Source organism: Mastigoproctus giganteus, chromosome 5 (assembly GCF_048544385.1).
Source record: "Mastigoproctus giganteus isolate SK-2022 chromosome 5, ASM4854438v1, whole genome shotgun sequence".
Lineage (NCBI taxonomy): Eukaryota > Metazoa > Arthropoda > Arachnida > Uropygi > Thelyphonidae > Mastigoproctus > Mastigoproctus giganteus.
The window spans coordinates 35,711,894-35,725,639 of NC_143579.1; the positions used below are offsets into that span (position 1 = coordinate 35,711,894).

General features: G+C 38.4%; 1 protein-coding gene across 2 annotated transcripts in view; it reads left to right on the forward strand.

Annotated features, from left to right (window-relative positions):
* The window catches only part of LOC150085302 (ATP-dependent DNA/RNA helicase DHX36-like), a 458,954-nt gene that overhangs the window by 50,521 nt on the left and 394,687 nt on the right, over positions 1 to 13,746 (forward strand). For both annotated transcript variants that reach the window (XR_016546967.1, XM_090373980.1), the window contains exons 5-6: positions 2,015 to 2,089; positions 8,578 to 8,673. Coding sequence is in view for 1 of the 2 variants with exons in the window: in XM_090373980.1 (XP_090230106.1) it covers positions 2,015 to 2,089; positions 8,578 to 8,673 (171 nt within the window). In the remaining variant the exon portion in view is untranslated. The remainder of the gene's footprint in view (positions 1 to 2,014; positions 2,090 to 8,577; positions 8,674 to 13,746) is intronic.

Genomic DNA, 13,746 nt, shown 5'->3' on the forward strand with positions numbered 1-13,746 from the left:
CCTAATGCCAAAAAGTGCCACGATACCAGATTTCGGTGTCAGGGTGTTACAGTGTACCTGCTGACCCTACCCTGGTTACCTTGCTGGTTGGAGCCAATATTAGCTGATTAACTGACAAACTGCAGTTATCTTGGTGATGACTTGGAGAGAGTTTTGCATAATTTATCATTCATAATTATGCTAGTCTGAAAAAAAGAAAAGTTAGTCAGGCTTGTTCTTGAGTCTGTTATTATAGTTTATTTCAAGACTGTATATCTGTGTGGCAACTTGTTCAGGTTCTTTAAGGCTTTGAAAAGTTTGTACAGTGGCAAAACTAATATACCACTGGTCCATTCCTGCTGGAGAGTGGATGGATATTTGATTATGTACTGTGTAATTTGTTCGTTTCTAAAAATTCTTTAAAAAGTGCCTATTTGTAGGGTCAGTTGCAGATTTGCATTAACTTGACATGCATGATATGTTGAAAAATGTTCCTAAGAATAAAATTGCTTATGTACAAAAGTGTATATATTGTAACTGGAGGGAGCCTGTATACAGAAAATGTTTTGCATTTACAGGCAGTTCTCGCTTTATGAGTTCCCGGGTTTACGAATTTTTTTCCCTCAAGTATCAACAAAATCGAAAATATGAACATTAATTGCAAAAAATGAATGTTAAACATTCATAAATACTGCATTCCAAACCACATGGATAGCTATACAATACAGTGTACCCCGCTTTACGATATTAATCAGTTCCAGAGACATCATCGTATCATAATATCGTAATGTGAACCTAATAACACATTGTTTTTTGGTAATTCGTTTCAAGATCTTGGAAGTTGAAATTTTTGCTGATTAACTAAGCTATTTATCTCTCTAAAATGTCATTTTTAAGGTCACGAGCTTGACCTTAAGACCATATAAAAGGTCGTGAGTGTGGTTTGTAAATTGTATTAGTTACCAATTCAAATCATTAAAATGCACTACACTTTCATCGTTATAATATGTTCCGTTATAAGAATCAATTATGCCTCTGTGATATTTTTTAAATCACATTTCCGGAGGTAACAACCATAAAACAATAAAAACGTTTTTCACTTTCTGATTTATTGGGATTTTCTGTTACTGCAAGCAATTATAAATGGGTAGTAAACTCGATCTTCTTGCATTTGCGAAAATACCGATAGCTGGAATTGTGTGGGTTTTTACGTTATTATGGTGAAATGTGTGTTCCCTTTACTGAAATCTCCAATCGTATAAAAAACATTAATAAATTTTCAGGATCTTCTCTTCATTCCTTTTTTTTTAAAGCTTCGTAAACTTGTTATTCCACACAAATCTTGTTAGTTGCAATTTGTGTGTGTGTGCCATTAAAAAATGCTTATGAATACAATCGTGAAATTTATAATTAAAAGAGAAAATTATCTTGAAAACAAATGCCTCTTAAAACATTTCTGAAGACGACTCCACTCGTTGGCTCGCCACTCGCCAACGAGTGGCGAGCCAATAACGAGCGATTAGTGAGTGTGCATTTAGTCGATGATGAAGAATAAACATTCTTTAACATTCGTAAGTCATGAATGATTTCTCTATTGTTATAATTTGCTTGATTTTACAGGTTACGTTTTCGTTTCTTTTGATAAAACAATCATTGTTTAAACATAAACTAATTAGATAACTAATTTCATAGTTGAGAACGTAACCCCTATTTTTAACTTTATGTCTATGGGAAATAAATTCCTGCTTTAAGAGTTTTCGTTTTACGAGCACGTGCTAGGAACGAACTAACTCATAAAGTTGAGAACTACCTATATTCACAAGTGAATTTAAAGAAAGAATGGAAGAATGCAGAGGTGGAATTTTCTACTCTTTCTGTACTCACACATTTTAAAATTAATAGTGAATAGTTATATGGTGGTATTTATTTTGTATTTTTTTATTTTTAAATTAAATATTCGAGTGTATATCATTGTTTATATTATTTGGTTGCAACTTTTTTTTAATATCCAGTTTTATTCAATCTTTTTTAATAGCAAATACTCAGAGAGATAAGTGAAAGACAAGTGATGGTTATCTCTGGAGAGACAGGCTGTGGAAAAACAACTCAAGTGAGTAGTTCAGGATTTATTTTTCTTCTTCCCCCTCACAGAAGATAGAATTGTAACTCTCTCATTGCTCCCCATTGTATTATTTACCAAAAGGTTCTTGCTTTCAAAAGTGGAGACTAGGTGAAGTTATGAATGCTATGATTTGCCATTTGTGGGCTGAAGCACTGTTTGTTCAGATAAGATTGAACTGGCAGCGAAGCCAAATTCTACTGAGGTACCATGCTATTTGGATGTTTGTTAGTTAAATTGTGAACATTGTAATATACAGGTTTTTCCAGTTTCAGATTGAAATTATAATGTTTTTGGAGGAAACAGGAAATCTTTTGATTTATTAGAAGTGGCATGGATGGTTGATTTGGCGTTTCTAGTTGACAACTTGAACAAACTTCTTCACAGTTGCTATTGCTTTATGATGGACTTACATTCAACTATAAATGCTTTAGAAATAAAGCTCTTGTTGTTTTGAGAACAACAGTAGCTGAAGAAAATGTGACTTCATATACTTTTTGCATTTGAATACTTAGAGGTAAACTTCAGGCTTGAGAAATTTCATTGAATTAACCATGATTTTCATGCTGAATTCTGGAAATGATTTTGGGATTTTTAACAAATTTAATGAAAATTGGCTATTCAGCTCTTCATTCAGTGTAAGCAGAGCACTTCTAAAAATGCAAAAGAAAGGTCTTTAGCTGCAACATGATAATCAACTGAAGAATAAATTACTGACCTGCCTCTGCTTGTTCTCTTAAGTGAAGTTAAATTAAGAGTGAAGTTAACTAAGTAATAACTTAATTAACTAAGTGAAATTAAGTACCTGGATAAGAGCCATTTTTCACACCTTCTCCACACAGAGATGACTAGTAGTTTGTTTACATCAACATACATTTGTGAACAGGCCTTCTCTCTAATGAAACTGAACAAAGATTGGCTGAGCGGCACAGACTAATGCTCATCTGTGAGGAGATTTGCTAAGAGTGGCATCTTTGAGCCTGGAACCAGACATTCAAAGTGAATGTCTGGTTCCAATAAATCAAGCCTTTTGAGAAAGCTTTGATCTGTCCTAATCTGCCATTAGTAGAAATAGCCTGTATTAACATTTGAAAACCAAGAAACTTTTTTTCAGACCATAAATCACTTGGAACAGGAAATTGACTTTATCAGAGTAGTGGGGTATAGGAGACACTTCAAGAATTTCCTTATTTACTTGTGTTAAGTCCTGAAAAATATTGAAAGTCTGTCCTTAAGCAGCTAAAATGATTTTAGACCTGTAAGTACTGAATACAGTCTTGTGATTCATGATGAGTTGATACAGTCATGTGATTCCTGAATTGTGATTCATGAAACAGTCATGTGATTCCTGAATCTTTATCATAACATAAAATTTTAGGTTTCGAAAGCATATCCACTGTTTCCGAAGTGATTTTTTAGATAACTAAATTAATATTGAGCTTCTGTCATTATCTACTAGTTCTTAATGCTTATTTTCTCTTTGTATTATCCTAGTTATTAAAACTTTTTTATTTGAAATAATTTATTCTACTCTGAATTTAATTTTAAATTTGTTCAGTATTTAAAGTTTTGAATGTTGCTAATATTTATTGCCTTCCAGAACGAAAATGTTCTTAACTTCCTTTAAAAAAATTAATAAATATATACGTGCGTGTGCGCGTGTGTGTGTGTGTGTGTGTGTGTGTGTGTGTGTGTGTGTGTGTGTGTACTATATACAGTAGAACCTTGTTAATACAGTTCTTGTGTATACACAGCACATATTGATCACTTGCCAAAGGTTAGCCTTTTCTACCTAACATATTCTTTTATTACAGATTTGAGTTAATATATATTACAAAGTCTATTTTTGTTCTATGAGAAATAATGTTATTTTGTAAGGTTCTTGCAAAACTTGGTACAATCATAATTAATTAACAGTTAATTTATCTCCAAAAGAAAAAAAAAAAAATCATTTGCTGTTCAAAGAGTCTTGCAGTGGTGGAGAATTAATTCTCCACCATTGCAATTCATTACCATCCTATTATACTGCAGAGTGGTTGGCAGTAGAAAACTGAATCCACTTGTGATTTGAAAATTTTTCAAGCCAAGTTTTTTAAAGTAGTAACCAACTTGCGATTATGAGACCAATAGAAGTTTCTTGCTTTCAGTCAAACTTTTTCGGTTCTGTTTATTGAGAGTCGATAGAAGAGAATGGCTTTAGAAAAAAAGGAACATTTTGATGATTATAGATCACTATACAATGTTGAGACTCTAAAAATGAAGGTGTTCTTCAGCTTTAGTGTACTTCCATTGTTTCAAATGCAGATGCTTGATAACAGCACGAAGTTAAAATTTTTCCGTATTTTCACCAGATATAGTTTACAAAAATTCTTGCAAAAAAAAAAAAAAAAAAGTTTTCATTGTGCTTACACGTAATTTCAGGAGATTGTCCAAATAATACATTTAGTTTATTCTACAAACCATTTTGAACGACCATCATACTTTGGGATAGGTTCTTGAAAAATTATGATCATTCTTTATTGAACAGCTGTTATATACACCGAAAGGACAGAATTCATGGGATACCGGATTCCTGGCAATGCGATGCTGTCACCCTTCTCACTAGTGGACAAACCCATCGCTTGGCAGGTATATAGGTACACTGCATTCATGTAGATGGTAATTCGAGGTCAGTATGGATAAATGTTGCGAATTAATTGACTTTGAAAGAGGGATGATAGTGGGTTCCTGATGCATGGGTCACTATCGTGAAGGTAGTACAGAAATTGCATTATCCCTGTTTGACAGTACAGTCAGTCCTCATATAGCACGATAGTTGTGTTCCTAGAAACCCTCGTGCAATGCAAAATCGTGCAATATAAACAACAGGCCATATGGGAAAAATAGGGTTAGGTGCTGACTACCCAAGATTGAACACACATTTGTAACCAAAACATTACCAAACACAATAAATAATCATAATAAAATACGTATTTTATTACGATTATTTATTATTATACGTAATAAAATACGTAATACGTAAGCATTTTAATTACTTAAGTATTTTAAGTAATACGTAAGTATTTTATTACGACTATTACGTAATAAAATATTGCTAATGCTTTTGCTTCTATCGTAAGCAAACCTTTTTGTTTGATTTTCTATCCAAACAGATGACAGCCGTTCCATCTCTTCCAATTCTTTGACTTAATCTAATGGATTTTAATTACACTTTGAGTTGTTCCTGCTATGAAAGTTGTTTTTATTTTCTCTGCATTCTTTCTAATTCTCGGCGTTGCCTCATTTAGGTCTGTAGCACGTGCAATATCACATGGTCTTTCATTTCGCTCAAAGCATTTCACAATTTCATATTTTTTCTCTATCGACAGAGGGGGACTGGCCATAAGCCTTACATGGGAAACCCCGGTGGGCCGGAGGCCGGTGTGATTTTGGCCATAAACCATAGTATGAGGCCACTATAAATTTTCCCGGGTAAGAATTTTTGACCCAGTCTGCCTCTGTTTATCGATATTGCTTATGTTTTTCTCTGTGAATCTGCAGTGTCTTCACCAGGACGCTTCCTTTTCACACCATTTAAGTATTTTACTCATTTTTAGGGAATAAAGCACAATTACAGAACGAGGAGGCAAGCTTGATACACATAAACAAAGCTGCGCGCGCACGTGTAGCAACTGAATAAACAACACTGTAAAGGCAGAGATACACTATTAACACCTCACATTTTACTACAGCACATTTCTAGGGATTACTACCATAAAACTATAAAAACAATTTCCAGTTGCGTTTCTGCGAGTGAAATCTGTTATAAACTGGTAGTAAACTTGATCTAATTACATTTGCGATTATACCGATAGCTGGAATTGTGTTGGTTTTTACGTTATTATGGTGAAATGTGTTTCCCCTTCACTGATATAAAAAAACAAATACATTTTCAGAATCTTCTCTTCATTCCTATCGTGTTGCGTTCAGTTGGGGTGATTCCGCATTCGACTGCCATTTCTTGTAAACACAAAGGCGAATCGTGCATAAGCGAATTTGGTTCGTGTTAGATAAGATATCGTTCCCCTATTTATAAATCGTGTATGATCGAATTCGTGTAGTGTAAACACGTGTTATATGAGGACTGACTGTATCCAGAATGTATCGGGAATACGGCATTTCCAGAATAATATCTCATGACCATCAACGTCTATCTTGCATTGTTTCAGCCAACCAGACAGTGGCACAAATCACTGCCAACCTCAATGAGGGAGGTGCCAAAAACATTTCCACCAAGACCATCAGGCAATCATTAGCCGCGATAGGTTATGGGAGCTGCCGACCCACCAGAGTCCCATTGCTAACACCATGACACAGGACTTTATGCCTCAACTGGGCGAAAGAATATCAGCACTGGACCTTGGATGGTTGGAGACGGTTGGGGTTGGGGTGATTCCGCATTCGACTGTCATTTCTTGTAAACACAAAGGCAAATCGTGCATAAGCGAATTCGGTTTGTGTTATATAAGATATCGTTCCCCTATTTATAAATCTTGTATGATTGAATTCGTGTAGTGTAAACATGTGTTATACGAGGACTGACTGTATCAAGAATGTATCGGGAATACGGCATTTCCAGAATAACATCTCATGACCATCAACATCTATCTTGCATTGTTTCAGCGAACCAGACAGTGGCACAAATCACTGCCGACCTCAATGAGGGAGGCGCCAAAAACATTTCCACCAAGACCATCAGGCAATCATTAGCTGCGATAGGTTATGGGAGCTGCCGACCCACCAGAGTCCCATTGCTAACACCATGACACAGGACTTTACGCCTCAACTGGGCGAAAGAATATCAGCACTGGACCTTGGATGATTGGAGACGGGTCTCCTCGTCTGATGAGTCCAATTACCAGTTATTTTGAGTGGACAGGAGGTTGCATATCAGGCGGAAACCACACAAAGTTATGGACCCAACACGTCAACAAGGAACTGTTCGGGCAGGTGGATGGTCAGTAATGGTCTGGGGCATGTTCAACTGGCACACATTGGGACCTCTGGTACATCTCTGAATGGTTCAGGTTAAGGTGTAAGGTGTATTTAGTGTCAGACGGCACCAGGGGTTTCCCCCGTCTCCGTGTTGCTTTCATTGTGGGTGTACCAGTTCACTGGGAAATGCCAGAGATTTAAAAGTGTGTGGGCTTTGTATCTGTATGATGTCGTGTACCGTTGTTCATCTGGTCGTTTAGCCGCTGGACCCCTGCTGAGGCCCAACATTGCCCCACCATCGCCCCGTGGAGGCAGACCAGGAACCCAGTAGTTTTAGTTTCACTCTGGCAGGTCCTGCCACCTAATTTCCTGAGATTTCAGAGGCTAGGACCTAAAAAAAAAAAAAACACGTGCGCACTCTTTTATATGCACGTACAGACAGATACATATATCCATCATCGTCGGTTTGATGATCGTTAGGTGAGGGGGATAATGCTTGCATAATAAAGGCGGAAAGAATGGGCGAATGGGAATTTTGACATAATTAAGTTTTTGTGTGTGGGACATTCGCTAGCATAAAGATAGTGGGTGGGAGACTGAAGGCTGGGGGGATTAAGGCAGAAATATGGGGATGATAGAGTAGGCAACCCCAGAAGTCAGTGAGGCATGCCCATGCCTCACCAGGAGAAAGTAGGGGGTGCCGGGGGGGGACCGTCCCACCACCAGCGCAGGGGAGGGGGTGGAAAGGCACCAGGCAAGGGAGCCCGGTCAGGTTAACTGTGTCCATCCTTGCAGACTATCTGCATCCCTTCATGGTCATCGTGCACCCACAGGGCAATGGACTCTTACAGTAGGTCAATGCGCCTACCCACAGAGCTGTGGTGACTAAAACATGGTTCAAAGAGCATTCTGCAGATTTTACCAGCATGGAATGGCCTCCCTGTTCACCAGACATGAACCCTGTGGAGCATTTTTGGGATGCCGTGGTAAGGTCCGTTTGGGCTTTGGATCCTCCACCCAGGAATGCAATGGAATTATGGACATCCATGCAGCAAGCATGGATGGAAATACCCATGGAACGCTTTTGTGAATTAGTGGACTCAATTCCTTGCCATGTGACTTCACTTATCTGGGCAAAAGGTGAGCCTACTCGTTACTAGGTAGGTATCCCATGATTTCTGTTCACTCAGTGTAATCCAGAATGAGTAATAAATATTCTTTTTATACTCTGGGAAGACCACCTAATATCAGAGAAGTTAAAGATATAGAAGAGATACAAGGACATTTATGTTCTCCCCAGGACCTATCGAATGGACACACTGCCCGGTGAATTTAGCTGATTGCCCGGCTAAAATTTAAGCGAGTCTCGTGGTACCCTATGGTACTGCTCACTGATCTTGATCAATATTAATTCGAACATACTAGTTTAATGAATTTTATGTACTTGTGTTTTAAAATACATTTTTCTTCTCAGCACTATATATTTTTCCTTCCTTTGTTCATAGATACCTCAGTTTATCTTGGATGAGTATATTATATCTGGAAATGGCTCTCTTTGCCGAATAATCTGTACACAGCCAAGAAGAATTAGTGCAATTGCTGTGAGTATCCCCAAGTTATTTTTTGAAAATTGTCTTTTATTATACTAAAAGACAAGTTTTTTAACGTTATTATTATTATTTTTTTTGTTGTTATCATTGATTACTGGCCCCTCTTTACACAAAAGAAAAATTCTCCAAATGTATGATGAAGGCCAGAATTGAACTGGCAATTCAAATTCAAGTGCATATCTGTTTAGTAGGTTGTGGCACTGCTCTTGGTTTATTGCATTTGACTTACTACTGCAATTTTCAAAGTTAATTAAGGATGTTATACATTTTTTTTGTTTATTATTTGTAAAGAATTGCCAGTATTTTTAGTTAAGGATTTCATACTTTTATAGCAATGAAAATGTTGGCACCTGCTGATTTTAAAAAGTTAAATTTAAAGCAGATTTAACAAATTTAGCAAGTATTTATGAAATTATATAATAATAATAATAATAATATTATTATTATTATTGAGCATCCTCAAGAGAGAGAGCATCCACAGCAAACATGAGACAAAAATTCAGAGAATAGGAGAATACTTGGACACATTGAAGCAGAACCTCCTTGCACTCAGCAAGAGACTACGCCCATACAAAGAGAGCTCCCAGAGGAAAATAACAACCAAATCTTTGACGAGGATCAAAGAGGCTTCTGCAGGAATCTCGGAGATGATGGGAAAGAAGGGAACACACCACCCGAGAAGAAGGCGATTGAGGAGTTCTGGGGAAACATATGGAGCAGGGAAGTAAGACATAACAGCTGAGCCATCTGGATAGAACTAGAATGCAAGAAAACCAAGGACGTACAAGAAATGAGAGGGTGGGAGATTCAGGAAGAAGTAGTAAAATAGACGATCAAGAACTCTCACAACTGGCAAACTCCAGGAATAGATAACGTCCACAACTACTGGTACAAGAAGCTCACTTGCACACACAAGCACCTGGCAGAGCAGTTCACCCGAATGATATTTTTTATTTATTTACATAAATACAAAAATACATAACTCTCTATTTGCAATCATTTAAACCTGTGTAAGAAACTCCAGCAGAAAGTGGAGCTTCTCCTACAAAATTATAAAACAACAAAACTCAAGACTCAAGTAAAAGAAATGCATGTATGCAGACTCAGTGACATTTATTTATTCGTGTATGTATGTGGCCTGTTTGTAGCAGCTCCAGGACCTGGGTCCATCTCTGCAAATTGTCTATCTTAACTACAGAATCTGTGTAATCAGGGCTTGAAAGTGAGCAGCCAACACCTGAGCAACTGCTGCCTGATGCCCGTCCCAAGGCATGTGGAGCCGGACATAATCAATTATCTGTGCTTCGGTAGTGTGCTAAAATTCTGCATCCACCGGAGGTAGTGCAATACCAGTGGATGCCAGCAATCCTGTACTCAGGATAGTCCTGAGTACCAACAGGGGGGGGGAATAATAAATATATTAAAAATTAATAATAATAAAAATAAAATATATCAATTAATAATAATAAAAATAAAATATATCAATTAATAATAATAAATAAATATAAAAAAAAAAACAAAAAAACACCAGTGGTTGAAATCTCTGAACAACCTCAGAGATTAAAAGAATTCAAATCCAGGATGACTGGTAGGTGACACAGGAACAGCTCAGCAAGAATTTTTCTTGCTGAGCTGTTCCTGTTTTCTCTGCATTCTTCTTCTGAAGACGTCGTTGGTGAAGATTTGAAGGGCTTGAAAGTTAGTCTCATTTTTAATTAAGGCTTTAAGATTGACTTCTAAGATGTTCTGAACCTTATTTTTAAGTGTTGTCTGTTGTTCTTTGTAGTTGGGACACGACAATAGGATGTGGTTCCAGGATTCCTCTTCCCCACAGAGCAATGAGGATTTGTTGCCAGTCCGAATTGGAACAGTTTTGCTTTAAGAGCGCCATGTCCTGTTAGGATGTGGGATGTGCTCGTGGATGGGTAGAACCAATTACAATGTGGCTTATTCATGGCAAAGGTGACATCCGGGTTAAAAAGTCTGGTGACCGCTCCAGTGGGACTTTCATCCCATCTAACCTGCCAAAGGGAGAGGAGTTTATTCCATAGGTTTATTTTTTCCTGTTTGATATTTGTAGCAGGATTGCAGTCTATTCCAAGGTTGGTAGGCCTTTTTTTGTGTTTGTAAATGAAACCTCTGTAAGCTATATACAGGTCCAGGGGAAGGGCCCCAGATGGAACCTGCAGTACATTAGTCGATGTTGTTCTTGTTACTCGGTGTGTCGCAAGCAGCATAGTTCTTTTCTTGGAAAGGAGTTTGGCCCGGATTTTACTGTTAGTGACCCTATGGAACCAGACCCCAGCAGCATAGGAGGCAATTAGCAAGAACACAGCTTTATAGTAGAGAGAGAGAGATAGGGTTCTTTTGGTGAGTCCCCAGTTCGAACGGGAGATCCCGATGATGACTGCAGTGAAGGCTTTGGTTTTGTTTGCTAAACTGTTCATGTGTGGTTGGAAACTGAGCCTGTCATCCAATATTATGCCAAGGGGTTTAGTTTATGCAACATATGGAATTTGCTTCCCATGAATAAGCACTTTAGGGGGTCTGCTGTAATCCGACCTGTTTTTGAAGATCATTAGCTTTGTTTTTGTGTTAGATATTTTTAATTTATTTGTGAGGGTCCAGTTTACCAGGTCATCCAGGACAATCTTTGCACAGTCCTCAAGGGTTCTCCTGGATCTTCCTGCAATGCAAATAACCAAGTTGTCTGCATAGGTGAAATTGACGCAGTTGTCAAAGCTTCTGGTGAGCCACTGGTCAAGTATGGAGTTCCAAAGGAGTGATCCTAGCACTGACCCCTGTGGGCAACCTCTGTTTATAAATTTTGAATATGACAGGTGTTGGGCAGTGACCTGAATTGATCTGTTACTGAAGTAGGATTTTATGACTTTGTAAAGATATTGATTGCAGTTTGCCAGTCTAAGGGACCTGAGGGAATCTCCCACCAAAGGGTATCAAAGGCACCCTCAAAATCCATAAAGATGGCCATCTCATAGACTGCTGTGGAATGTGTACAGTGTTTTACACAAGGGCTGCTATGGCATCTTCCACGGGGGATCCTTTCTTGAAGCCATACTGCAAGTTGGATGAAAGGTTTTGTTAGTTTAGGATAGTTTGGATTCTGGGACCAATCATTCTTTCAAACAGCTTTCCCAGGTTGGCTGACAGAGAGATTGGGCAGTACGTATGCTCTTGGGTTGGTATTAGGTTTTCCTGGTTTTTGAATAATTTTAAGCAGCGCCTGCTTCCATAAATTGGGAAATATGCCTTCCAAGAGGCACTTGTAGAGATTTAACAAAATATTAGGGTAGGTAGAGCTCATGAAATCTGGCAATGACTGCATTTTCTACCAGATCAAGGCCTGGACACTTTTTGGGATTCAACTTGGCCACCGCAGCACCAAGTTCAACAGCAGTGAAAAGATCAATGTCCAGGGTACTTTCGTAAGTAGCATTGTCTGCTCGAATCTGAATTCGGTGCATATTGTCAAAATTGGTATCATCTTCGGGAAAGATGTGTTCAATGATTTTCTCAACTATTGAATTCCAGTCATATGTTTCACTGTTTTGATGTTGCACTGTGTTGTATATATTTGGGCAGATAATTTTGTTCCTACAGATCTTGTATATGAGTCCCCAGGAGTCAGTGTTCCCTGCTTGGGAAACCAATTGTCTCCAAGACCTTAATTTGTTCTCTGCGATGGCTTTATGGTAGATTTTTCGCTTCTCCTTGTACTCTTGCTTGAGAGCATTAATTTCAGGATCAGGCCAATGCCTGTGTCGTTGAAAGGCTCTCCATGCCACATGCATTTGTTTTCTGAGATTGGTAAGTTCCTGTGTCCACCAAGGAGTATGAGGAGTGTGCACTTTCTTTCACTTAGCAGCATATTCAGTGGCTGTGAAGAGGAATGACTCTACATAAAAAGCATATTCAGCTGCAGAGAGGTTAAGGTTTGAAGTTGTTGCTTTAAAGTCAAGGTTCAGAGATGCTCTAAATTTAGCCCAATTAATGTTTTGTATTGAGAATCTTCTAAGGTCCTCCACATTGTTGCTGTTATACTTTGGTGCTGCAGCTGTGATTGATAGTGAAGGAGATGGCATGGTGGTCACTGTTAGATATGTCTGTTAGAACGTCCCCCTCTGCAATGTGATTTGAAACTGGGAGCGAGCTTAAAGTGAGGTCCATGTTGGACTCCCCATGCATGTTGGAGAAAGTGTAGGGTTTACCACCTTCATTGTGTATTGTCCAGTTGTGAGCCAGAATGAAGTCCTCAAGGAGGGTGCCACGAGAATCAGTTTGGTTACTGTGCCAAAGATGGGATTTGGCATTAGAATCTGTTGTTAAGACAAGGTTGGCATGTTCCATTCCGCTGTGGAAGTCCTCAAATAGATTTAGGGCTTCTTGAATATCACCTGTTGGTTGGTATTAGAGGGAAACAAGGTAGAAGAATAGTTCTTGGGTAGCAACATGAATACAGGAGGAGTTCTGGGTACACAGGCTGGATATCAATGTGGTAACAATCTGATTGTTCAGGACGATAATAGCGGCCTTTGGATAAACTGCCATAGTGTAGAACATCCTGGATGCAATAGGATATCCCATGATTTTGAAAGAGTTTTCACCAGCTTCGGAGGTGCAATATGGCTCCTGCAGACAGATAATATCGTATTTACTCTCCGGGGCAGCAGCCCTGATCTCATCTGCCACCATTCTTGAACGATGTCCATTCACCTGAAAGATTTTGATTCTGGACCCTTGGTTATGGTTTCTCTGGTTTGTGCTGCAATTTGTTGTGTTATTCATGGAGGATTTTCATACTGGCTAATTCAACTGCATGGAGATACTTGGGGCATTTGGAGTCTCGGACAGAGTGGTTGTGATCCTTATTTCTGCGTTTGCAATTTACACATTTGGGGGAGTCTGCTTTGTTTGGACAGTCTGCAAAAATGTGCCGTCCTTCTGCACAATGTCTGCAAGACACAACCTTGTGTGTGCAGTATTGAAATGAGTGACTATAGGATAAGCACTTTAAGCATTTAGACACCACTGATAAGGCACCCA